Source organism: Molothrus aeneus, chromosome 3 (assembly GCF_037042795.1).
Source record: "Molothrus aeneus isolate 106 chromosome 3, BPBGC_Maene_1.0, whole genome shotgun sequence".
In the NCBI taxonomy this organism is placed as follows: Eukaryota; Metazoa; Chordata; class Aves; order Passeriformes; family Icteridae; genus Molothrus; species Molothrus aeneus.
This window is the reverse complement of record NC_089648.1, coordinates 20649046-20674458: the sequence shown is the minus strand read 5'-3', so window position 1 is coordinate 20674458 and position 25413 is coordinate 20649046. Positions and strand designations below refer to the sequence as shown.

Genomic DNA, 25413 nt, shown 5'->3' with positions numbered 1-25413 from the left:
ACATATATAGATATCAAAAGATGATAAAACGGTAATCTTTTAAAATTAAGTGAGTGTAAGGTAAATAGAATTTCCAGAGTCTCTAATGGTTTTTCATGCAATGTTTATCTTAATGGCCACAGGAGGGGAAAACATTGTATTTCTTTTCAGGATGTTGAACAAGTCCAATTTCTCATGAACAGTTTCAGACACCTGATGGTAGTTCAGATGGGTCTCCTTATTTTCCTATCAGTGCAGAATTGATAAATGATACTTGAGAGTATGCTGTTCCTGCCTGCATTGTGGGGTAAGGGGAAGGCCTTTCCTGATTCCTGGGTGTCTGGGGATGCACTATATCCACCTAGAGCCAGTTTTTCTGTGAGCTGACTGGAGGTGCTTTTTATTTTTTTTTTTTTTAATTACTGTTTGTCCTACAAAATTTTTGATGAAGTTTTTTTCTTGGTGATTCATGAGCCATCTGGCCTGAGTTGCACAGAGAATGTTTAAGGCCTCCTGTAAGCCTGGCTTCTTCCATGTTCACTACTGTTTGCCTGTGCTGGTCATGAGACATTATTGTCAGCCCTGGAGGAAACTGTGTTTGGAAGAAAATGTGGCAGGTGTTGTAGCAAAAGTCTTTAAAATCCTTCAGCAAGAAGGGTATATATAGGGTATATATTTCAAGTTGCTGTGTAAAGAATGAGAAAAGCCTTGGTTTGCCATTGATAGCTTTATTGAGAATGTGTGTTCAGGAGAGGGGAAGTTCTGCTTTTTCCTCAGAACTGGCACTTCTGTTTAAAATACAAAATGTTGTCAGCTATGTCTCCCTTATCAGGAAGTAAGATATTGCTGTGTGTAATGCAAATATTGTGATAAGTATGGAAACCATAAAGAAATGGCCTTTCAGTTGACACCAGCTGCTCTGGAAGGAGGACAGTGCAGGGTAGTGAAGGTGTTAACCTGCACCATCTGTCTCTGTATAAACCTGATATCATTTTACAAATCTCCTTCCCTTCAGTTATCCCAGTGGCTGCCGTTGGAATTGCTTTGTGCAGGAATTTAGCATTGCTGTTGACTTGTGCTTCATGGTGCTGGATGTCATGGCCGTGCTTTGGGAAGGGAGAAAGAGGAAAGCTCTCTCTTTAATGAAATTGCAGTAAAGTTGGAAGAGCTATTGACTTTTTTTTTTTCACCCTACTTTATTATGTCTCTGATTTTCTATTTGAGGATGATAGGAATGTTTTTTTCTGCAAATGTTGTTCTGCCAGTCCTAGAAGCACCGTGTACATGTGTACGCATGTTTATTTTTGTACAAATCTGGGTAAGGGCCTTGATTTCAAGGTTCATGAAGGAAAGATTTGGCACAAATATCCCCATGTTATTCGCTTAAGCTTATGTGTCACTACCATTTATTGTCTAAATTACTTTGCTGATGGATTGAGATGAAAATGTTTTCTTAGTGAAGGCAGATATTGTAGTTCAGTTTTATTGCAATATTGAAGCTTTAAAAAAAGCATATGCCCTGTGTGGTATATTACATTAGCCAGCTACTCTGCATCCCTCAAAAGCACTTCATAATCTGCAGTTTCTAAATTTTCCCATGATGTTCACTCAAGATAAAATGCAGTAATATTGATGTGGAATCCTGGACTTATTATGATCAGTATTGCATCAGAAATCATGAGACCTGTTCGAAGGAAGGAAATGTAAACAACATATGTTTATTTGTAGTGTACACAGTGAATTTTAAATTTTCTTTTTTTTTAAGGAAAACATTTATTTTAACATTAAATAAGGAAACTTTAGAACATACGGAAAGCAGCTGGAAGGCAGACATTGCATAATAGGAAAAAAGTTGAGCTAAAATTTAGTTTTTGTAAAGAAGGGGACTCAGGTGTTGCCCTCAGCTGAGTTTTCCATTTTGTGTTCTGTGTTGGTTCAGATGACTTGTTATGCAGCTTCTGCTTGTGCATGAGAACCCAGGCAGAGCCCTTCAGCCCTGGGAGAAATCCGTGTTACTTGCCTGTTCTTAATTTATTCCACTCATGTCATTTTGGTCATGGCCAAAAGTGGATGGAACAGTTCAGTGCTGCTCTTGTCAGAGAACTGCAGTGACATTTGTTTTGGCTTGGCATATATTGAAAGTGTTCTTCCAGTTGAAAACATGAGCTTGGATTTTGAGGAAGTGGACTCTGGTTTGCTTTTTGACTCTTATTCTATATATGTCCATTTGCATCAGTGCTCCTAGTAATGAACAGTTCTGTGAAAGGAGGCACTGTAACTTTGGTTCTTTAGAGAACTGGATCAGCATCTCTGATTGCCAGCATAAAGAGAAATAACAACAAAACCGAGTAAAATTTTTTTTTGTAGAATTTCTTTTCCCTGTACTCTGAATGATGTATTTTTTTCACAGTTAGGTAATTTTTTTTTCAATTGGGCTGTAACTCATGAGGCCCATTCCCACTAAACACCTTTGGGAAAAATGAATTATTTCCTTCTGTGACATTTTTCTAAAATTTAAGGTGTGTCAATATGGGATAGTTAGTGGAACTGAGAATGTAGTAGTCAATCTTATTAATTCCTGGCTTTGTTGTCCTTATTCTGTAATAAGTGTGTAATTTAATTTAAAAATAAAAATCGTCACTTGTTGGGAAGAAAGCTCCCTTGAACTGAAAAGGCATTTCCATTTAGTAGGTTTCACTAAGAATTGCTCTGAATACCTTTCACCAGCTGGTTTGTGTGGAAAGGCCCAACTTTGGGGTTTTTTTTTGTTTTTCTTTCTTTAAAGGATAGTTACCTAGAAGGTTGGATTTTCTGAAGGACTTTAAAACTAAATTGCAAGAACACATTTTGATTTTTACACAAATTCTCTGAATTTACTGTAACTTCAGCTTCATCCTGGTGCTCGCATGGGATCTTAAAACATTTTAAAAATGCATGTAATTATCCTGATACAGTTCCTCATGTAGTTGCTGTTACATCTTTGTAAAAGTTTCTTGGTGCTGATAGGAGCATTAATCTGTAAGGAGTGGAACAAATTCTGCTGTGTGGCACCCTTATAGTGACGTATCGGTCATTCCAAGGCCATTAAGTGTAGTAAACTTTTCAGTGTGAGGGATGTGCTACCTCAAGAGACAATGTCTGAGCCATCCTTCCTTGTTGCTCTTGCAACAGCAGCCTGAGCTTAGTTCTGGGAGGGGCTGAGCCTTTTCCAGCTGTGTGGCAGCTGCACATCCCTGAGCTCAGCGTGGCTGTGCTTCCCTGCCTCTGGGGAGCTCTGGGGTGATGCCTCCCTCTCCCTGACCCTGGGCTGGGACTCACCTGGAGCTCTTCTTGGCCATGCTCATGCTAAGCTTCATAAAATGATGAGCAGGATTTTTCTGCCCGTGCTGCACTGCTTTTCACAGCAACAGCTATGTGACTGTATGCTAATTGTTGTCCTCTGCTGGGGAGCTGGTGTGGCTTTTGCCACCAAAGCTATTTTAGTGCAGCCTCTGCATTTTTTGACAGTCAAAATGAAGATTTCATCTTCATTGCAATCTGGTTTTCTGCCTGTTTTAGGGCAGACAGTGTGGTGTGTTTGTATTTAATAATTTTTGTAGTTTAAAGCCTGAGTCAGTGAAGGCCAAGTTTTCTGCATGCATCATGCCACTGAATAGGTGTTTGTGTATGGCCAGGGACTGTCACCCCCTTCTCCCCTCCCTGCTGTCCCTTGTGCCTGTGCAGCAATAGCACTGTTGGGTTGGATGCAAGGGGAAGCAACTTTTCATACCAATGTACAGTTTGGGCTGGGCTGTAGCAATACACAGTTACTGGCTGTGGTTATGCTGTTTGAAGCAGATTTGATATCTCTCTATGAGACCATTGTGAAAAGCTCATGGAGGTCTCCCATGGGGATCCCAGTAAATGGTGTGGGTTAGCCATGAGACAAATCCTACCCTCAAAGGCAAAACTAAGGCATGCAGTAAACTACTGCACCTCCTTGTGCTGCTTTTCTGGATTAGGCCACTCTGATATGTCCAGCTCTTCTGGCCAGCGTAAATTCTCTCAAAGATGAGAGAATTCATCCCAAAAATTCATCTCAAAGATGCTTTGCTTTACTGTCTGTCATTGTTCAGTTTTGTCCAGAATAGAAAAATCATAACTGTAATGCCTACAAGTCTTGAAAGTGCCTATGTATGCATGGAAAATACAAATTATGCATGAAATGTATGGCGTTGCTGTGCTTGAACAATGCAATCTGTAGGTGGCTAAAGGGCTAACTAAATTGCAGGCATAATGAAAGCTCTGTGGTATTTAGTATATGTTCTGTCAGCATTAAACAGTCACCTTGTAAATATATGTTAATTTTGAAGGTGCAACTGACCTTTTTAATATTAATTGAAATGTCTTATGTTTAGAGGTTGGTGCTATCCTAGAAGAGACAGAAGCCTGTGACTGGTGGAGCCTGGGTGCCATTCTTTTTGAACTCCTCACTGGGAAGGTAGGGCTGGGGGCAAGTGACTCCATGAAAGTGACTTCTTGGCCAGTAATTTCTTACCAGTGGTGTGCCCAGGTGTGATTCCCTTGATTGTATTTCTCTGATGAGCTTTGCCAACCTGAGCACTCTCAATTTGCTTAGTCTGCATGGGACCAGAGAAACAACATGTTCAGCCTTCAGCAGAACAGCTTAATAGAGCTGTACCAAATGAAGGACTGAAAAAATAACCAAAACTCTGCTGCCCTCTTAGCTACAGTGAAATCCAAGTTCTCTAACATTCCATCCGTACATGTACAAAACTTTTGCCCTAATACTTCCCGTAGGATTTCCTGAGACTGTGTAGAAGCCATACATTGTTGTTACACATTAATTCAGTATTTTGAGGCAAAGAGTGCTCGACCAAATCAAACTGGTGATTGGTTGACGGCTCTGCACAAAGAAAGCAAAGTCCACCAAATTCCCAGGCTCTTCAAATTTGAGCAATAGAACAGAAGCTCTAAGATGTAAATGCTCTAAAGCTCTAACTTAGGGAGCTCCTCAGCACCTGTAGGCATTCCTGCCAGAACCAGTACTTCATACTAGGAAGCACTGAATTTTGGCTTTGTGTGTTAAATTTGCATGGACAGTAGGAGATAATCCAACACTGCAGTTTTGAAATCACTAAATATGCCTTCCTGCTTTGATTTATTTTTTTCCCTTTTTCCTTTTCTCCTCCAGTCTCTGGCTGAGTGTCATCCATCAGGAATAAACACTCATACTTCTTTAAATATACCAGACCATGTATCGAAGGAGGCCAGATCACTGATTCAGCAGGTAGGTGAGGGGGGAATTTGTTTTCTCTATGTGCATGTGTGGCTGGGACAAATACTTATGTACCTAACTTGTTCTGGTGAAGTAAATGTAAAACGAGAAAGCTGCTGGTAGAAACATGGATGGCCCTTTTATCAGCGCTGATGAATTTTGCCCAGTTGTCTTGTTGCATTTGCAAACTTTGACTTCTGCTGCCAGCTAGGTCTGTAGAAAACTGGAGTGCTTTGCCATTTCTTCAAAGAACAAGTTTGGCAAATGCTTTGGAAACACCTGCTGGTGATGCACGAACATTTTAGGAATTCTGCCCTAAATGTTCATGGAAACATTGTAGTGAAATAAAGTAAAAAATACTGATGCCAATTCAGCAGAATAGCTCAAAGTGCTATGAAACCTGTAGCACACTGATTTGAAGTTATGACCTTGCTGTGGTTGCAAGTGTGTAGCTCTCCTCCAGGAAACATTCTGGATGCCATTTTTAAAGAAAAGTACTTTAAATGGTGGATCCAATGACTTTTGTAGTCAGAAGATAAGTGGGTAGGTTGGACAAAAGGAAAAATTGTAATATATAGACAAGCTTCCAGACTGATACACCATTTTAAAATTAATGGGAATAGTACTGTTTGATGGTTTTAGTTTACTCTAGCTTTACGTAGTCATAACTGAACATATAGTACAGGGTCTTGAAATTCAATTAATGCAGTCTTCCTGCTAATTAATTTTGACATAGCTGTGGAAGTGGTGCCTAGATCTGACCTGTTCCACTTAAGAAGAATAAGCAAGATATGCGAATTGTGCTGTTCAGCTTTGAAGAGGATCTTTCTAGCGGGTGCATAAATAGTGGCATGACTTAGATGTAGTTTTGAGCAGAGCAGAGTGTACAAAGTATTTCTTGAAGAAAACAAAGGAAATAGAATTTGAAAATTCAGTGAATGAGAAGACCCAGTGACAGATTGATTTCTGTGCTGTTACTGTGAAATGATTAGTGGAAATGGAACTGTATGTTTGGACACCACCTATTTTTACTAAGTGACATGAAGTCGCTGAAGGTGAAAGTACATATCTGGCAAAGGTAGAAAGGGAAATGATTAAAGAAAAATCCCATTTCTGTATAGTTGGATGGTAGCAAATTTTTACGTTCACCCGCAGATGCCATGAGACAAATAGCTGAAGGAAAGCAAAATCACATTTAATGAAGGGAGTTCTCCTATTAAGACTAGAAGACAAATGAAGTCATCCAGTCCATGTATCCCTGCCAGTGCAAGATTCTTTTTTGCTGTAGACTAATACTAATTGGTAGTAATACTACTAGTAATAATACTGTTATTAGTACTACTATTAGTACAATTCTAATATATTGCTTATTTTCACATATGCCAAAGAATGTCTCTTTTGCCACTGGTGGGTTTAAGTGGCAAATGTATTTCTGCCACTCACAGCTGTGTTCCAAGGCCATGTCTGTTCAGAGAACAGTCTCCCCAGTGCCTGTTAGATCAAGCTGTCTGGTGTAGGGTGGTGACTTATCTGGTGGAGGTTTGGCTATATGAAGCAGTAAATCGCATTTTTGTTGTGTGACTATCCAAGGAAGCTGCCATTCATTGTTGAGGAAGCCTTGTCAGGAAAAGGAAGAGAGCTCTCTTGGCATGGATAGCAATTTGTCATTGCGACTTTCCTTCCCCCCACTGCCAAGGGTAAACAGGTCAAAACATCACAGAGTAACTCTCTGGGATCAGTGTTCAGCTATACAGAAAATTGTGTCAGGAGTTGTCTCCTGCTGTGGCTTCCAGTCCAGGTGACTTCACTGTAAACATCTTCTTCATTTAACCAGCATCTGAAAAACAGAGATCTGTTTATTTCTGCTGAAAGATAAAGTTGTTTTTTGATGTTGGTTAGGAATTTTGCACTCAGGCTTTTGTTTTCAGGAACCTTCAAGTTCTACTACCAACAAAACATGCAGTGTGACTTTTCAATAGGTGTCTGTTTCAGTTTACATTTGTTTTCTGAGACTGAAGTTATTCTGGAAGGACAAACTCCAGAAAATAAGTGACCATGCATGATTTTCCTGTGCTGGTGCTGCCTGTATTTCCAGGGAAGACTGATACACCCTGGCTGCATCTGTGGCTTGTGGGAGATACCAGAGCAGCACCATTCACTGTCAGCAAGCTACTTTTACTGTGTGACACTATGACTGCAAATAGCAGAGCCATCTTAAAATGTGTAAATTCCTCTGTTTATGGATGTAGGCTCACTTAGATGTTGACTGCATCAAGATATGAATACACATTTTTCCAAGTGACAACTGGGAGAAGTTATCCTATTAGCTGTTGCAGAAAAAGCAAGCAAGAGATCATGCCTTTGTACTGGCTGTAATTGAATAGAGTATAAACACTTGAAAACTGCAAAATATGTTTGTGTGTCTTTATTAGTCTCTTTGGAGTTTACCTATGCATTCCCTTTTATATGGATTGGTATCTTTAAACAGATGTAAATATTGTGATTTCCTTTTCACATGAATTCAGCATGTGATGTACAACTAAAAAGCAAATGAGATGCTGAGTTTCAGGAAATTTCCATGAAGCCATTAGGCTGTTTTGTTTCTTTCGCTGGGGTTTTGACTTTTCAGTTTTAGGCCATTTGTAGAACTCTTTAAAACTTTTTTTTTTTTTTAGGAAATGGAGAGCTGGCTATGTTATCCTGATATTTTAGGACCAACTCGAAATTTATGAAACGGAAAGTTACAGACTGCTATCCCTGATGTAGCCATACCACAGTGGTGTGAGCAAAGGTTAACATGAAGCAAACGCAGCGTCCAGAGTTCTACTGATGCAGGCTCTGGCTGCTGCTGTCTCTTTTTAAAATGAGGTTACACTTGAAATGAAGTCCCAGTGTGCAGTGCTTCAGGGAATTGCATGCTGTGATCAGTAGTCTCTGAAGACTGTAAGACTGATACTCAAGGAAAGGAGAGTCTTCTTCCATTTACTGGATTTTAGGAATTTCAAGTATGCTTTTGCACTCTTGAAAGTAATTCATAGAGCAGGAAAACAGTAGGATGTCCCTTACCTTAGACCTTTCTGGAACTTTTAAGCAGTTGTTTTTGTTCTTACTCACTGAATCATGTGTTTTTTTCTTTTATGTCAAGCTTTTGCAGTTTAATCCTGCGGAGCGTCTTGGTGCTGGCGTTGCTGGTGTTGAAGACATCAAATCTCATCCATTTTTTGCCCTTATAGAATGGGCAGATCTGCAGAGATGAGAGACACGTGCCCTCTGAACAAACTCAGGTCAACTGGACAAGTTTCTCTGGCACAGGAGCACCCTGACTTGCTTCCTTTGGATGTCTCAAACCGCTTGGACGTAATGGCTAAGGGATGCTGGAGCAACAGAGGCAGAAGTGAACACTTTTAACAGGAATCACTGGTTGTACAGGGTGCTGGCTTACTTTTACCACAGCTGGTTGCTACGTGTGTGTGAGTCCTTTCATCAAAGGAAGGTTTGTGAGGCAACTCCTGGGCAGCATATTGGTCACTGCCAGATAAGCAGGGCCAGGAATGTCGTCCTGGTACTTTGTCCAGTGATGGAAGTGTCTATAGACAGTTGAAAGTATTTTTTTATTGTGTCAATAGACCATTTCCCTATGCTAAGTGCAGCTCTTGGGGGGGTAGGGAAGGAAAAAGCAAATAATTTATTAATGGTATATGCTAAAGAAAATACTAAATAAAATACTAAAATGCTTTATGCAAAAGTTGACACATTAAAAATAATATATCCATTAAAAATTAAGAAAGCTGTTGCATAATACTGTGGAATGTGTCTTGAAAATAGCATATCATTTCCCATTCTGGAAAGAGCATATAAAAGGCAAATAATGCTGTCAAATGTTGTACTTTGTTGGCTGGCAATGTCTGTTTAAAACTCTTGACTGTTGTATTTGATGAGCTACATGTTAAAGTCACTATAGAAAGGGAAATCTTCTTTTCCTCAGCTGGATAAACACTGCTTTATCACTCTAATAAGGAGCAAGAACACATAACACTAAATAAATATATAGATAAAAAAGGAAAAACTCTTCTTTCATTGCTGCAGCCACTGCTTTATCACTTAATGAACTTTACTTCCTCTAAGTGTCCTATTTTTAGCTGCTACTTCAGGAAAAAAACCTTTCTGGTCATGTTCTTGTGCTTGAGGAAGCTTCTGAACTCCCCAGTTTGTTTGTTAATAGTCTTAATAAATCAAAGAAAGCCTTCACCCACTCTGCTGCTTGAACAGGAAGAAGCCAGGGATTTGCTCATGCCAAATGACTAAGTGACATCTCTGAGCAAACCCTAGTGGGTAAGACTTGGGCAGGAGCCAATTAGCTGACCTGTTTGTTTGCTAGAAATGTCTGGAGAATGGGAGAAGAATATAAGACATGCAGAATATTTTGCTGAGTGCTGCTAGTGCTGCTAAGCAGCCATGCCTGTATGAATTCCTGATGTACGAACGCTGTACACTGCAATGTACAGATTATGTATCCGTGGGTTTTTTCCTAAATATTCCCTTTGCTTGCACTCTTTTTTCCTCCCTTTTCTTCGTCTGCCCAGCTTTATCCGGAGAACAAAGGGCAAATTCCTTTGGGAAAGTGAGGTGACAGCAACGATTACTGAATTTACAACTCAAAAAAAAAAAAAGTATCCTTCCATTTGTATTTTAGCAGTGTATTTTATGGGCACTCCCAAAAGTGCATCTGTACAGTCTCCATCTGTTAGACACCAGGTCGATGTATTCAAATAAAGTGGAAAAGGAAAATGCTTCACTTAAACAAAGGAAATCTGGAAACTTTTTTTTTTCCTTTTAAAATTATTCCACTCCCCTCTATTTTTTTTTTCTTCCCTTTCTTGTGATCACCAGGCCAGCAGAGGGGCTGTCACAACACTGCAGGTTGTAACCAGGTCACTAGTATCACTGCCTAGCCAGGGCCGTCCAAGATTACATCACCCACAGAAGCTGCGTTTCAACCCGCCACCCTCTGGCTTCATAACAGGAACTCCCTCAGGTGAGCCACAGGAACAACTTCCTGTGTCGGAAATCTCTAATGCAGAGAGCAAGCTGATCCCCAGCTTCCTCCCAGCACTGCCCTGGCTGGGACTCTGGAGAGGGCTCCTCGCTCAAGGAAAGCCTCCCTCCCCTCAGCCACCTGACTCCCCCCTTCCCTGGGGCTCTCCAGCCCAGCCACCAGATAATGCCCCTGCCTGTGTTGATCTGTCCCATTGCATTTGCCTGGTGATAACTGTACAAAAAGTATTTTCCATGTTACTTGAAAATGCTATCATGTTCAGGTTGTGCTCGTGTGCTGGCTGTAAGCAAAGGCAGGATAAGATAGCACGGGAGCGCAGGCTGGTTTCTGTGAGCAGCAGCAGGAGAACCCTGTTCTGGCAGAAACCAGATGATCAGTCATTCTCACTGCAAAGCATTTGGTTTAGTTAATGACACCAACATATTTTTTCAAGTATGTTAGTAGTGAGGAAATCTAGATCATGGAAAGTAGAAGGAATGGCAGTATGACTTGCCAGAAATGAGCTTTTGAGATGCTACAAGTATTTGTAACATTACCACTGACTCAGATAATTGTTTGTCAAGGGAAGCATGGCCTGGAGTTAATTGCACAAAACCAATCCTGCTTCTATTTTTATTTTTTCCTTGAACATGTATTATGTTGTATTGGTGTTTACATGTATTCCTTTAATAAACAAAACCTTTCAAACCTATTTCAGACCTTGGCTTCTGAACTTCATATTTAGTTCTTGAAGACTGACCTTACTGGATTGGTGCTTTTTGTCCTTTGCTTTAATGAGTTGAAATGCTCTAGATACCTTCTTTTTGGTGCCTGTTACAAAGCCCTGTGATGCACACCTCCATTTGGATGAGTGTTCATTCCCGCTTTCTTCTGTTACACCTAATAGCTAACAGCAAAACAAATCAGTGCCTTTTTTTTTTTCCACAAGAATTAGCTACAGTCTATGTAAAACATGGTAAAATAAAGCTATAGATTTTCCTATTCTCCTCTGGATGTTCAGGTACAGCAGATTACGCAGTTAGGGCATCTCAAAGTGGTAATTCTTTGCATCCTGTTGAACCCTGTAATATTCTTTGTGTCCTACTAAGAAAAACTGGGATACAAAATGTTCAAAGGCTTGCCCTGGGTAGAATTGCTGTGAGGTAAGCCTGGGCTCTACCCAGACCTATAGGAGAAAGTGCATCTCATGAAATACAAGGGACATAACTTTGAATGGCTGTATTCACAGCTTCTGTTCTTGTGGCACAGCTCCTGTGTCTCCTGTGAAAATCACCTCGCAGACAGCAGTCACTGTCACGCTGACTCCGGGCGCACCTTTGGGATGCTGAGTTGGCAGGGTTACCCGTGCCGGAACATCCACCCGGCTCCTCTCGCCAGTGCTAACCTGTTCCTTGGTGTGTCCCCGCAGTGAAGGGCACTGGGATGAAGAAGGCTGGGGAGGTCAGCTCTCTCTAAATGAAGCACTCAGCATAACAAGGTACAGGGAAGTGCGAAGTAAACCACTATAGGATTTTTTTTTTTTTTGAGTGTGGTGTCATTTGTTTTCTCAAGGACGCTGAGTAGGAAGCTGGAGAAACAGAAACTTCCTCTGGAGTGAGATTTATGGTAGGGATTTTAGCAATAAAATGAAAAAGTACAATTGTTGGTTTCTTTGGGTTTTTGCTTTCTGTGAGGGCTGTGCTGTGAGCTGAGTGCTCTGGCTCCTGGCTGCTGCCTGGTCCTGTGCTCCCATGTGAGGGGCCATTTCCTGGGCCCTGGCACGTGCCATCCTGTGGCTGGGCACCATCCCCTTCCTCCAGTCAGCAGCACCTCTGCCAGCCGGCCCTCAGCTCCGTGCATCTGCTGAGCCACCCATGCCTTTCACATCAGAGCCCCACAGCTCTTTGCAGGCCTCAAGAAGTTTGGTGTGTGGGATTGGTTTGCTGCAGCAGCGCCCTGCTGAATGTTGCCGTTCCCTCCCTCAGTGGTTTGTTCCCTGAGGACTGCCATGCTTGCTGCCTGGTGTCCTGAGGGGACTGTGGGAGATGCTGCTGGAGAGGCCCTTGCATGGCCGGGGCCTGTTCTTCCCCTCAGCCACGCTCCCGCCCAGCAGCCTCCCGCAGGCCCCGCTCTGCGGTGGTTCGTGGCACCACGTACATTTTTAATGGTGGCTGTTTGGCACATGCCCCCCATTGAAAGGTAGCTTGGGGTGTAGTGAGGACCAGATCTGGGGCTTTGGCCACCCTGCTGCCTGAGGACCTTCCGTGTGGTTGTGCCTCTAGGGCCGGGCCCCCTGTGGGTGTCAGACCATGGCGCTGCATGGGGACAGGGCTGTGGCAAGGGTGAGCTCCTGCTTAGGGGAGTGGGTCTGGGGCCGGGGGGGAGTGAGGGATGGGGCCAGGCAGCAGCAGGAATGCTGGCAGCCCCTGGGACAGGGTGCCTCACGTGGCTCCAGCTGCCGTTTGGGAAGGGGTGGCAGAGCCAACTCCCAGAGGGGGAATGGGACTTGCTTAAAAGGTGCCGAGCAGCTGCTGCTGGCAGCAGGGGTTGAGACTGGCAGCGCAGGGCTGGCTGCTGTGCCTCAGGGCCAGTGGAGGGCTGGTTCCTGCCTGAGCCATCTGCATGAGCAGAGCTGGGCAGCCCTGGCCCAAAGGTTGCATTGTCCTCAAGAAAATCCCAACTTGTGAGTGGCAAAGCGGTGGAAGTGATCCCACCGCTTGCTGGTGCTGTGCAGTGAAATCTCCTGCACCCCTGCTGCGGGGCAGAGGAGGCTAATCAGGGTACAGCAGAGAGGATGCTCCAGACTCCTGGCAGTGGGTGACAGCTTGATGTGCTGCCCCAACAGGACCTCACTGTCTCTTGGCAGATCAGAGGCTCTCCTTCTCCAAAGGCCGCTCTGTCTCCATCTTCTTGGCCCAGGGACCCATCAGGAGGGATTAGTGCTGCTGCCAGAGGACTGCAGTGGCTCTGTGATGTATGGGAAGGCTGGGGACACGTGCAGCTCTGGGCAGTGAGGAATTGGTGTTGTCTTGGGTAGGCTGTGGGTGGTCACCTTAATGCTTTGCTGCTGAGATCCAAAGGGTGGCAAGTTTGAGAAAAGTCTTTTGGGGGTAATAAGCTAGACTGGGCTGTTGCCAAGTGGTGGAGCTGGGTAAAGATGGACCAGACAGGGAATGAGCAGTTGTTGAGGTCAGTGGTCTTCCTTAGCAGAGCCTTGCTAACCTCTTTTTGCTTTGCCTTGGAGAAGAGATGTTTTGCCTTGATACAACATCACTTGTGCCAGTTTCTCCCATCCCCTTCCATGAGCTGAGCCATTTATTTCCAGGGTATTTTCTAGGTTTCCTCAGCTCTCTCCATCCATGTCCTGTATTACATACTCCAGCCTTCGTCATAGATTTTCTTGCCCTTTCTGTGCCCTTGATTCTGAAATGCTGCCCCAAAATGCTGGGACACAGGAGCAGATTATTAAATGCAGCTGTTATCCCCATGCACTGGTGAAGCAAAGAGAGAGGATTACTCCCACAATATGAAAGTAGAGGGATTGTAAAAGCGTTGGGAAATTGGTTCCCCCAGCAGTGTGTGAGTAACGAGAGTTTTACGGCACCTCGCGCAGCGCTGGGATAACGAGGAAGGAGCTTCCATGAGAGGGACCGGTGGTGTGCCATGATTTAGAGCATGGCTCTGGCCAGCCATGCTCCACTTGGGGTCTTGCTTGTGCTCTGTGATCTGTCATTGCCAGCTCTTAATCTTCCTTTATAAACCAGGCATGGAGAAGAGCTACTTCAACAGCATGGATCATGAGCCAAGTGGCACATACCCTTTCTACAGATTTTAAAATTTCCTACTCTGCTGCCTTGGTCTCCATCCTTTCCAGAATCATGTCTTCTTTGGCCTCAGAGAACTCCCCTGCGACCAGCCCCTGCCAGGCCCAGCAAACACAATAGGGTGAGGTGAGAGGGGAGTTCCCCTGAGAAGGACCCTGGCTGCTCTGGCTCCTTGCAGGTCCTTGACAGGTGCTCTGGGATACTGCAGAATCCTGAGTTAATCACCTTCCCAGGGTAAAGCAACCTCACAGTGTGAAGTCCCAGCCCCATTAACATCACTGGGAGTTCTCCCATTGACTTTTCTGGGGTCAGGAGCTTACCTTTCAATTACAGAGAGAAGACAATTTCATTGCAAACAGGTATAGAAGGCTTGTTTGCTTTCCTACTTTAAGCACACCCATGCAGTTTCAGTCCTGGTGTTAGTGAAATAAGCATGGTGTATTTTTTTTTGTTTGGTTTTTTGTGGTTTGGTTTTTTTTTTTTAATATTGTATTGGTTTCTTTGCTATTCTTGTGGGTGCACTTAATATGGCTGTTCAGTTACTCTCCCTGGCCGGGGTGAGGTCTGCTAGTCTTCCCTCAGCCTTTGATGTGCCTCTGAATTACTGTGGGGGCCTCCCTATAAAACAGGGAGGGCATTTTGCCTGGTGGCAGAGATGGGAAGAGTTACTGAGAGCCTGCCCTGCGTTTTAAGGCTGAGAAGTCTTTGATGAACAGGGTTGCACAAGCCCCGTTAGGGTGACTGGAGCGCAGAGGGCTGAGAAAGGCAGGCATCTGGTTTCCTCATTATTTCTTTTCATAAATAATCCCTTGTCCTTGCACCCTGCACTCTGACAGCATTTAGAATATGCTGGGCGGGTTTTTTTTCTTCTCCTCTCCGAAACTTATTCATTTGGAGGGCGATGAAACAATAGGTTTTTGTCTAAATCCTTACCAGTGAAATTGTCAGGAGAGATTTCCGCCCCCAGCTCCCGTCTATCTTCCTTTTGTCTCCTTCAGTTGTCGGGGTCAGGATTGGCCGCCAAACGGAGCCCGCAGTTGCTTTTCCAGGCCCCAGATGCCAATATGTGGCAGCATCTGGCTGGTTGGCAGGCGCCGGGCAGTGGTGCTGGCCGCGCTGTCAGGCGGCGGCGGTGGCGCTTGGTGGGCGCCCTGCTTCTTTGAGGATGTGGTCCCAAGCAAGACCAGGGATAATAATTAAATCTGCTAAAGGAGGTGAATTATTGGCTGGGGCGGCTGCTGTTGGGAGCTGCGCCGGCCCCCGGCCCTGGGTTTTTTTGTCCTCGTCAGCAGCATCCCATGTCACCTCACCTTCTTGTGCTGTGAGCATTTCAGGTGCCTTAAGGCATGGAGCTCCTTGAAAGAGAAATACAAATCACTAAAAATGTAGAGATAAAACCCTCTCCTTAGAGGCCATGTGTTTGGCATGGGAAACACACGATAACAGCTTGCTTTAGAAAGGTGACATTTCCACTGAAGGCTGAATAATAAAAAATGCATTAGACTTTTGTAATGAAGACAGCTTCTGGGACCGGGGAATCTACTGCTTCCTTGAAATATATGCGTGGGAGCTCTCCCTGGCCCTAATGGGTGTCACATATGGCTCTGGCTACATTAATGTTGCAAGCTCTATTAAAAGGGATTGTCAGTAGCCCTTCACGTGCGGTGAATCAAAGCTGTCTTTCTCTAACTTTGCTTTAGCTCAGGCTTGTGTGTGTAGACTGACTTGCCCAGGGTTAAGTCACTTTTAATATTAAGACAGATAGAAAAGATTCTAATACTTTTTTTCTTTCTTTCTTTTTTTTTTTTCCCTCTCCCTTTTAATTCAGAGCTTGCTGGTGAAGGACTCTGGAGGGATGGGGAAGGAGGAGACAGCCAGGCAGCTTAAAGAGGCCTCTGAGGGTCATGTTGAGTCTGTGCTATTATGTTCCAGCGAGGAGAATAGCTTTATTGACAGACAGCTGTTTGACTCCTGCAGCCACACAGTATTTGCTGCAGAGCTGCATAAATACCGAGCTCATGTTGACAAATTCCTCGTCAGTGCAAGATAGTTAAACCTGCTTGTTTAATCATTTGTGTGCTCTTACCTCTGTGCTCTGAAAAGAATGAGCTGCTGTTTTACAATACAATGCATGAGAAACCTTTAAATGCTCAGAGCTGTTTCACTTGAGGTTTTCAGGGTGTGTTTTTATTTAGACCCTCTTGGAAACACAGTACTCTATTTTTTTTTTGTTATGTCAATTAGATTTTAGAAAAAATCTTTTTCTCTCTCATTTTTTTCCCTCTAGAAAGTGTATAATTTTTGGTTTTCAAATAAAAAATATCTGGCAAGCTGAATTTACAATGGAGGTAGCAGCTCTCTTGGCAGACCTTAGGTCCTGTCTGTGATGTGACACCAGCACTGGCACAGCCCCTTTAGGAGTCCCACACCTTGGTTTGCAGCACGTGTGCAAAGGCACGTGAGGATTTATGTTTTGGTTTGGCTTTTCTGGCACAGGGATATGGAACCTGTGCTACTGGTCACCTCCTGTCTGTAGCTCAGGGGTGGCTTTTTGACTTCACACCCATTTCACAATAATATCCACCTTCATACCAGCATACTATCTTGTCACATTGTTGGCCTCATCTCTGGAAATGTAGTATCTAAAATTAAAGATTTGTTTCCGTTTTGGAAATTTTCTGTTGACCTTTGTCACTTGAATAGGTAGAGAGGTGTAAATCAGGGCTCCTGCCAACAGTCAGTGGGAAAAAAGAGAGATGTCTTTGGAGATTTTCTTTGGACCCTCTTTACAGTGTGGCATCTCTTTAGTCCTTTCAAAATGTTTCTGGTGCGTAAGTGATTTTTGAATCAAAAGGTGGGGGGACCAAAAGAGAAGGCCTCACTGAAATGGGAGCCTATTGCTCAGTTGTACAAAAAATGTAGAACTGTCAAGTTGGTTTTTAGAGAGATGGGTCACTATATTTATGTGGCAGTAAGGAGATGTGCATTTCTTTCAGGATCACAAATAAAGCTGTGCATGCTTGAAGAGGTTGGTACAGGCAAGCTGTCTGTCCTATATTTGTAACAACTTATGGAGCTGAACCCGGTGGTGCTGCTGGGTTTTGAGACTTTTTATCAGTTTCCCGGCAAGTCCAGGCCAAGCCAACATTGTCTGATGTTTTCATTTTGTTTTAAGTCCTGGAGTTGGTGCAAGACATTGGTTATATTGAGATTTACACTTGTGTCATGATGCTTGTGCCCTATGGAAGGACACTTCACCTGGCCAGCTGGGTCTGATGAGTCTGCAGAGATCAGCATGCAAAGAAATCAAGTTTCCACTGATTTCAGAGAGTACAGGTAGGGATTTTTTTCATTGATTTAACTAAAAACCCCAGCATAAAATACAGTCATAGGAGTAGGGTGCAGCTTTGATTATTGGCTAGACCAGGCACCCTCACTCGAAGCCTTAGGAGCCTGGACAGCTCCTACATTACTTCCAAGGGAATATCTCCTCCTCTTCTCTCCATATATGTGCCTCCTGAGAGGGTTCCATTTGCAACCAAGTTTTTCATTGAATGTTGGTTTTATCATTCACATGACAGCAGTTTGTACTTTCATTTATTTTTTAGTCTTTTTCTAAATGGACTTGGTTCTGACTTGTGTCCTAGCCACCAAAAGGGTGGTTTGCTGCAGAAATGCTGACTTTCTTTCCATTCTAACATTTTAAAAGCATGTTCCCTTCTTTTTAGTACAGCCTTATATCTTGTATGTTGAGGCCCAAGAGCTGTACGAGTTTATGTGGTTATTAAAATATTTCTATATGAATGAGAAATATTAAAAAATCCCAATATTCTGAATGAGATTAGGAGCTTTGGAAGAATGAGAATCACTTTTGGCTTAAAGCATAATTCAACCTTCAGCTAGGCCTTTTTAAACAAAAGCTTTCTTTCTGTCCTTCATCTTTCATCATTTTAAGAGACTAACTGCAGAGCTCTTACAGTCAGTTGAATTCAGAGTCCACCTTCAGAGCTGGGTCAGTACAGCGTCCAGAAGATGACTGAAAGCAGAATGGGTTTCTTCAGGTTTCCATCTTTTAACACTGCTGTTGATAGTATGACTGTTGTTCCCACTGTTTTTTTGAACAGGATTTTTGGCTGGAGGCTAACTTTTTTTATTATGCAAAACCCAAAGCACCAAGAATTCCTGCCAGTAGTGGGGCTTGTATAGTCCCCATTCCAACTAAGTGTGAATTGGACCAGCTGGAGTAGGACACCAACCCAAAAGTCTGATGGATAAGAGAAAGAATCCTGTTCTGTCTTCAGTGAGGTAACACTATTTTGTCTTTATGCTGCAATCTCACCCAACCCATGTGGAAGCCTGAAGGAGAGAACACTCTCAGCCCCAGAGAACTGACAGCTCTAATGGCCTCACATCAGAGGGCCTGAAAAAATGGGGCTGAAGCCACAGTGTTTGGTACCACTGATCCTGCTGGGACTGAGCTCTTCAGTCTCTCTTCAGGTGCCTGATATTTCCCAGATGCTCCCCAGTGCTGCCCTCACCCTAATAACAAAGATGTAGATGATTTATATCCACACACCACACCTTTCTCTCTTGTTTTCCTTGCTCCTGAATGATAAGAACCCCCTGTGCTGGTGTCCAGGTGTTGCTGCCATGGGAGTCCCAGAGGATGATACATACCCTGAGCACTGGGCAGCTCTGCTGCAGGAAGTCAGAGATTTTCTAGCATGGAATACAACAGGCTTTTCTGCAGTCATCATGGAGAGAGCGTTTGCCCTGGATGTGTGCAGCTCATTTGTTACAAAGCAAGCCGTGTTCCTGGTGTGCCACTCTATGCACAATGCTTATTTATTCCAGCCCTTAATCAGAGCTGGGTCACTTCCCTCTAAGGAAAACATAAAGGTCTTACAATGGTTTTTTTAGGAATTAAAGTTGTAACTCCTCCTCTGAAGTCTTGATTCAATAGCGTTGATGTCACAATACTGTAAGAAATAGCCATTATCAACCGAGCTCCAACCAGGTAAAACCCACTGAAGGAATTTTGTCTGGAGTGGTCAAATTTCAGTGCAAACACAGAGGGTCAACTTGTGACACTTGGCTCCTGTGTTCAGTTCATAGGCATCCCAGTGTATTTGCTTTGCTCTCCCTGTCATTTTCTTCCTCTGTTCCCCTGTCCATACATCAGTGTCAGGGAGTTCAGACATCACAAGGGCCGGTGGTTTTTTTTATTATTTTTGTAACACCTAATGTGGAATTTTGCATGAGCAACACTCCTTCCTGTCGGCTCTTGGAAACTCTTTTGTGTTACGTCCGTCCTTTCTCTGAAGTAATCGCTCAACTATTTCTAGCAATAAAATATTCCTCTGTAGTGCCATCAGGTATGTTAGAAAGATTAGTGCAAGATCTGAAGGCCCTGTCCAGCTAAATTCAACAAAACTTCCATGGCTTTTAATGCTCTCCTTTTTTATTTCACTGCAGATATTTTCTGTGGACATGGAGTAGGAAAAAGGCTCCCAGATCCTCCCCAATAGACACAAGCTACAGAGAGGCTGCACATTGTCTGAGTGACGTGCCAAGGGGCAGGAACAAGAGTCTGTGCCTATCTACAGCCTTCTTTTCTGTGTTTTGCTGTTTTTTGTTGGCTTTTTAAAAAATTAAGTTAAAAAACACAACACCAAAGATTTGTCTAAAATTTGTTAGGCTACTGGGAATGGGACCTGCCTCTTCTGTTGGCTGAAAAGGCAGTGGGGTTTTTATCTCTCCACAGCTGAGGAAGTGAGGAGAGAAGCCATTCTCAATAAGGCAGTTTGAAAATCTTGGTGCCTAAGATGCATTTGGGGGAGGGAAGGTTTTCCTAAGATATTTAAACATTCACCTGACTAATGATAGGAGAAATCACTTCCTTTGCTCTCCCCTCAGGATGTGACACAAGCTGAAATAGAGCTGAAACTCCTGACGATTATTAAGAAATCCGTAAAAATGGAGAAGTGACAGAATTGAGGGTCATACTGTTTTCCATGTCACCAGTTGCACCAGCTGGAAGTGCACATGCAAGCTGAACTTATTGGCAGTGGTTGCTTTGATCTGACTTTGGGAAGCATGGAGCTGGTCTGTCAGCACTTGTTTGTGGAAAAAAACAGCTCCTCTAGCTTTAACAGGGGAATCAGTTCCTCTATGAGTTACAGTGCTAGTGATGAAACAACTGCTTGGTTTTGGCTTTTCTTGGGTCTTTCTTCAGCTGGACTGTCTGGGGAGGCTTCCTCCCAAGTTCCAAAGTCTCTGCTCCCTAGGGAGGAGCCATGTGTGTGCAGCTGCCCCTGGCATGGCTGCCTGACTGCCCCAGTCACTGCCTTGCTCTACACTGCTGTCTCCTGTGGCTTTTTATTATATATTTAAAAACAAAAGTTTACTTCAGATTGAGAGTATTTTTGTGCAGCACCTTTTTTTCTTTTTTTTTTTTGTTTTGTTTTTGTTTGACAGCCATGACAGCCTCTCCTCATTATTATGGAAAATATAGGGTTGGTGGTAATTACTATCTGAGTATGAATGGGAGCAGAAGTGGGCATAGACTGCGCTGGCCTTTCTTTGACAAGGTATAACTTTCTTCTGAATTTCCGTGTTAATTAATGCTTATTTAAAAACCACTTTAATTGGCAGTAAACATCTCAACTTTTTGTACTCATTAAAATGCACCCATTGATGTGTGATGGATTTTTTAAAGCTTAATTAACTTTCTTCCTGTATATATAACCTATAATAATGACAAATACTGGAAACTGCCTCCCTTTCCCCCCCTCCCCTATTTTTTGCCCTTCCCTCGATATTTCTATCACTTGAGGAAAGGCTATAAAAATGTATCCTGACTTGGCCAGGATGGGGGGGAGCTCCCTGGGCACAATAATTCAGCCACTCAGAGACTCCACAGAGGCTGAGACTGGCCAGGGGCTACAGACACCTGCCCTGCATGCCCATGCCCTATCCTGTGCCTGCTCGTGCAGCCTGGGATGCCCACCATGCCCTCACTCTTCTCCCTTGTGGGTAGAAATTGGATCCTTCTCCCACCTTCACTGTGGGTCATTCATCACTATTTTTCAAAAATAAAATTGCTGGGGAAACTTTTTCTCAGGTAAGCTTACAGACATTTTCTTCCCTGAAACAAACCAGAATCTTTCAGTGAAAATTGATTTTTCTAGTTCTTTTTTTTTCTTTTTTTTTTCTTTTTCTTTCTTTTTTTTTTTTTAATAGATTGAGACAGGTTTATCTGCATGCACATGTGTGAATGCCAAGTCAAAAGAACCAAGGAGCCTCTAATAGTGTGTCCTGGTTTAGGGTTTTCCTCTTCCTCCAATTTTCACCCCATATCTAAGCCACTGAGAAGGATTTTGTGCAAAACTTTCTAGTGCAATGAAGAGAACCATGATTTCAACTTCTAATTTTTAAGTGTCTCAGCATTTTGGACTATGAAATTAGACTCTTGAATCACTTTTGAACATGAGATGTTGGTACTTTTTGCAACTGTGATCCTTTGTACACAAGTGAAATTACAACCAGAACACATTACAGTAATTCATGAAAATATGCAAATTGCTTGGTTCAGCTATTACACACAGATCATTTCCCAGTCTTTCTTTGCAATTTATGGAATATTCTTGTTTAAGGTGGGTAGATCAGAAGTTTTAAAGTGGGCAGTCTGGTTTGTGAAGCACTTCTAGTGAGTAAATTTTAAATGCCTGAAGCAATGATTTAATTTCCACAAGTACTTAATATCCAAAAACTCCTAATATCTTCATCCAAATGTAAACCTGTTTAAAATACCTTGTGGGTCTTCATTCTCCTTTGCTCTGTGTGCTTTCTCTAACCCAGCTGATAATTGTGCTGCTGCCCAGTTCCTTTCTCTTTACCTGTCTCAAAGAGTGATTAGGGTGACTGTCAAAATTCCCTGCTGTAATAATAAATATACCAAGATACTCCCTCCTGCTCTGTGAGTGTTGTGTGGCCAAGCTAGCACTGATATTTACTGGCAATTACATCTTGTCTGCTTCACAGGAATCTTCCATTCCGTGGTGACCAACACAAATCTTTACAGACACAGCTTATCATTCACCTAAATTAAGTGCACACTTAAAACCATGGAGCTTGCTGAGTTTCTCCTGCTGGGTAGTTTTCCTGTACAGTCTGAGAATAGGACAAACAAGATTTGCATTGACTGTGAACTGGATTTCTCTCACCTGCTCAAGGTAACTTAATTAGGATGACAATATTTAATTATTATTTTAAAATGTACCTTCATCTGGAAAAATGTGGATGGCATGCAGTATTCTGAACATTAATGCTAACTTTCTTCCTGGGCTGATTTCAAGGCTATCATTAAAAATAAATGCTGCTGCCTGTTAATTTGACCATGTCAATAAATAAAAATGTCCATAACATGTGTATGAGGCTAATTAGGATTTTATAGCTGTGTTGTTCTGGTTGATAGCTGTACTGTTGGCTTGCTGGGTCTTTATGTTTCGGTGATGTACACCTCATTGATGCATAACATGTAACACCTGTTGATGCAGTAAATGTTTATTCCTGGAAATTGGCCCTCTCATCATTTCTGGTACAAGAGCTCTGTGTAGCAGACTCAGGTCTCATAATTAGGCTTGGTTTAGAAGAGCTTTCCCTAAAGGAAACCTGAAAGCTTCTGTTATCCTGGTGCAGCTCCCTAAACTTTGTGAAAAAGGACAGCATGATTCTCTGTCTCAGAAGATAAATTTGGAACTGTGGGCTGGTTTGCTCCTTGCCTGTGAGGCAGGGCCACTCCTGTGACAGGATACTGAAGGCTCCAGGCACAGCTGCTCTTTCTCCCCCTGCATGTCCCAGCAAACACGCAGCACCAGCGATGCTGCAGCCTCATCAGCTTTAGGTGCCACATAGAAACACAGGCATTCTGAAATAAAATCACTGCTCACTGCCCTGAGTGCCTGCTCCTCATTCTTTTTCAGCACCAGGCCTGCCTGAGAATTGCATCTCTATAATAAAGAACCATGACATAATTTTCTGTAGGTGGAGTTCCCTGCAAAGTCCAATTAGTTTCAGACTTGGCTTTGAAATGTGGAAGATTATACCCGTCGTACCTTTGTTTACTTGAACAGCTTTAACTAGATCTGCTTGAACTGTTGTTAAAATTTATTGGGGTTTAAATATTTATTTATTGTTTTTAAAATCCCATTAATGTCTTGGTTTTAAGGGGATTTTGTGACAGTGGATTGCACAAGCCCATTTGATGCTGTGCTTAACTAGAAATGCTGTCTTTTGCCTGGAGTGCTGGCTCCCAGGCTCAGCTCCAAAGCAGTTCCTGCATGGTAGGAGAGTCACCCCGTGCTAATGAAGGGAGCAGAAGCACCTCCCAGCACAGCTGAGGACAACAAGGGTTTCAGAGCAGTTGCAGCCACACACCTTGAAGTTTTAGCTTTGTGGAAGTTCTGCATGAATGAACAGGTTCCTTTGCTTCCTACACAGGAACATTAGAAATATATTATATTAATTCTGTTATTATATATTTAAAAACTATTAATCATAGCTTTAAAATAACTGGTAATTAAGAGGACAACAGTGTTACTCATCAGAAAGAAAAAAGCAGATGAGCAACCCAGCTTGGTATCAAATTCAATAAATGAGCACAATACATAATTCCAGCAGTTTATTATCCCTGCCTCAATCTTGTCACCTACAACATTTTGAAACTTCATTTTTCAGAAAAAAAAATTGTTGCTAAATGAAAATAAAGCTGCTGTAGAAGGCTCCACCACTATATTCAGCACAGGAAAAACATGGAACTGTTGGAGGTGGTCCAGAGGAGGGTAATGAAAATTTTCACAGGGCTGCAACATCTCTGCTGTGCAGACAGCCTGAGAGAGTTGGGGTTCAGCCTGGAGAAGAGCAGGCTCTGGGAAGACCTTATAGCACCTTCCAGTGCCTAAAGGGGCTAAAAGAGAACTGGGGACAAACTTTCTAAAAAGACAGGTAGTGATAGGTCAAGGGGTAGAGGTTTTAAACTAAAAGAGCTTCAGATTAGGTAGAAGGAAGACTTTACAGCAAGAGAGATGAAATACTGGAACGGGTTGCCTGGAGAGGTGGTGGGTGTCCCGTCCCTGGGAATATTGAAGATCCCATTGGATCTGAGTAACCTGAGTAACCTCCAACCTCTGAGTAACCTGCTCTGGCTGAAAATGCCCCTGCTTATCGCAGGGCAGTTGGATTAGATGGCCTTCAAAGGCCCCTTCTGACCAAAAGCATTCTATGATTCTGTGACATTTCTGTTGGGCACAATGGCAGAGATGTGTGAGAAAGCAATGACTAAAGCAGACGGGTGGGAGAAAGACTTAAATAATTTATTTCCATGAAAGGTAGGTGTATTAAGATTTTTCTTCTTTGCTTTTTGGCAAAGTTCTCTCATAAAGAAAAGGCAATGTCTTTGACTGCAAAACAGCTTGAAGGGAAAAAATGGGGATCTAGTTTCAAAAGCAGTTTATGAAATGGTGGAAAGTGAGCAAATTTATCCCTAATCTGTGCTTGCTGTGGGTCACCCAGCACCTGCCATAGGAACTTGCCATTGGCCATGGGGGCAGTTTCTTGGTAAGACTCTTCTCCTTCCAGAACCAGCTCTCTTCTTAAAATGGGGTGTCTTCTCATTTACACATTTATCTGCACAGGTTATGCAGTCAGTTTGTGCTTGCCTGTGATTTACTTATGGCCAAGAGGTTAATGACTCAAATTCAGAGATAATTGTGTTGATTGCCCAATCAGCACCTGATATACCTGCAACCAATCCAAACCAAGTACCTGGGTTTATGATTCAAAATATAAACCCTATAGTCCCCACTTTGCAACCCAACTTGGTGAGAAGAATTGCTGGATTGAAGGGGTCAGGATTGTTCAGGAATCTGTCTTGGCAATCTTGAGGCCACCAATGTCACTAATTTTTCCGGTATTTTGCCAAAGCAAATCAGTAAAAGTTTTGATTTTTGAAAAGTGGAAGATAATTGTTTCCAGATTATTTAAATAATCTCCTTAGAAAAACTCTCCTAGGCTAGGAAAACAAAAGCAGAAAACTAGAGTAGTGAAAGCTAAAAGCAAAACAGCTGGGATTTTTTACTAAGAAACTGGTAAAAATTTGTAAAATAAAATTTCACTTTATAGAAATAAAAGATTTCTTTAAAAAATATTTTGTTTAACAGGCCATTTTGATTTGATTATTGTTTTTATCTTCCAATGGCAAGTTATTTACTGTTTACTTTTCTCCCCATTGTGTGGCC

General features: G+C 42.7%; 1 protein-coding gene across 1 annotated transcript in view; it reads left to right on the top strand.

Annotated features, from left to right (window-relative positions):
• Positions 1-11004, top strand: part of RPS6KC1 (ribosomal protein S6 kinase C1) — an 85064-nt gene extending 74060 nt beyond the window's left edge. Inside the window, exons 14-16 of the mRNA XM_066546436.1 lie at positions 4377-4459; positions 5174-5269; positions 8403-11004. Of these exons, the coding sequence (XP_066402533.1) occupies positions 4377-4459; positions 5174-5269; positions 8403-8513 (290 nt within the window). The 3' untranslated portion in view covers positions 8514-11004. The remainder of the gene's footprint in view (positions 1-4376; positions 4460-5173; positions 5270-8402) is intronic.
• The last annotated feature ends 14409 nt before the right edge of the window (positions 11005-25413 follow it).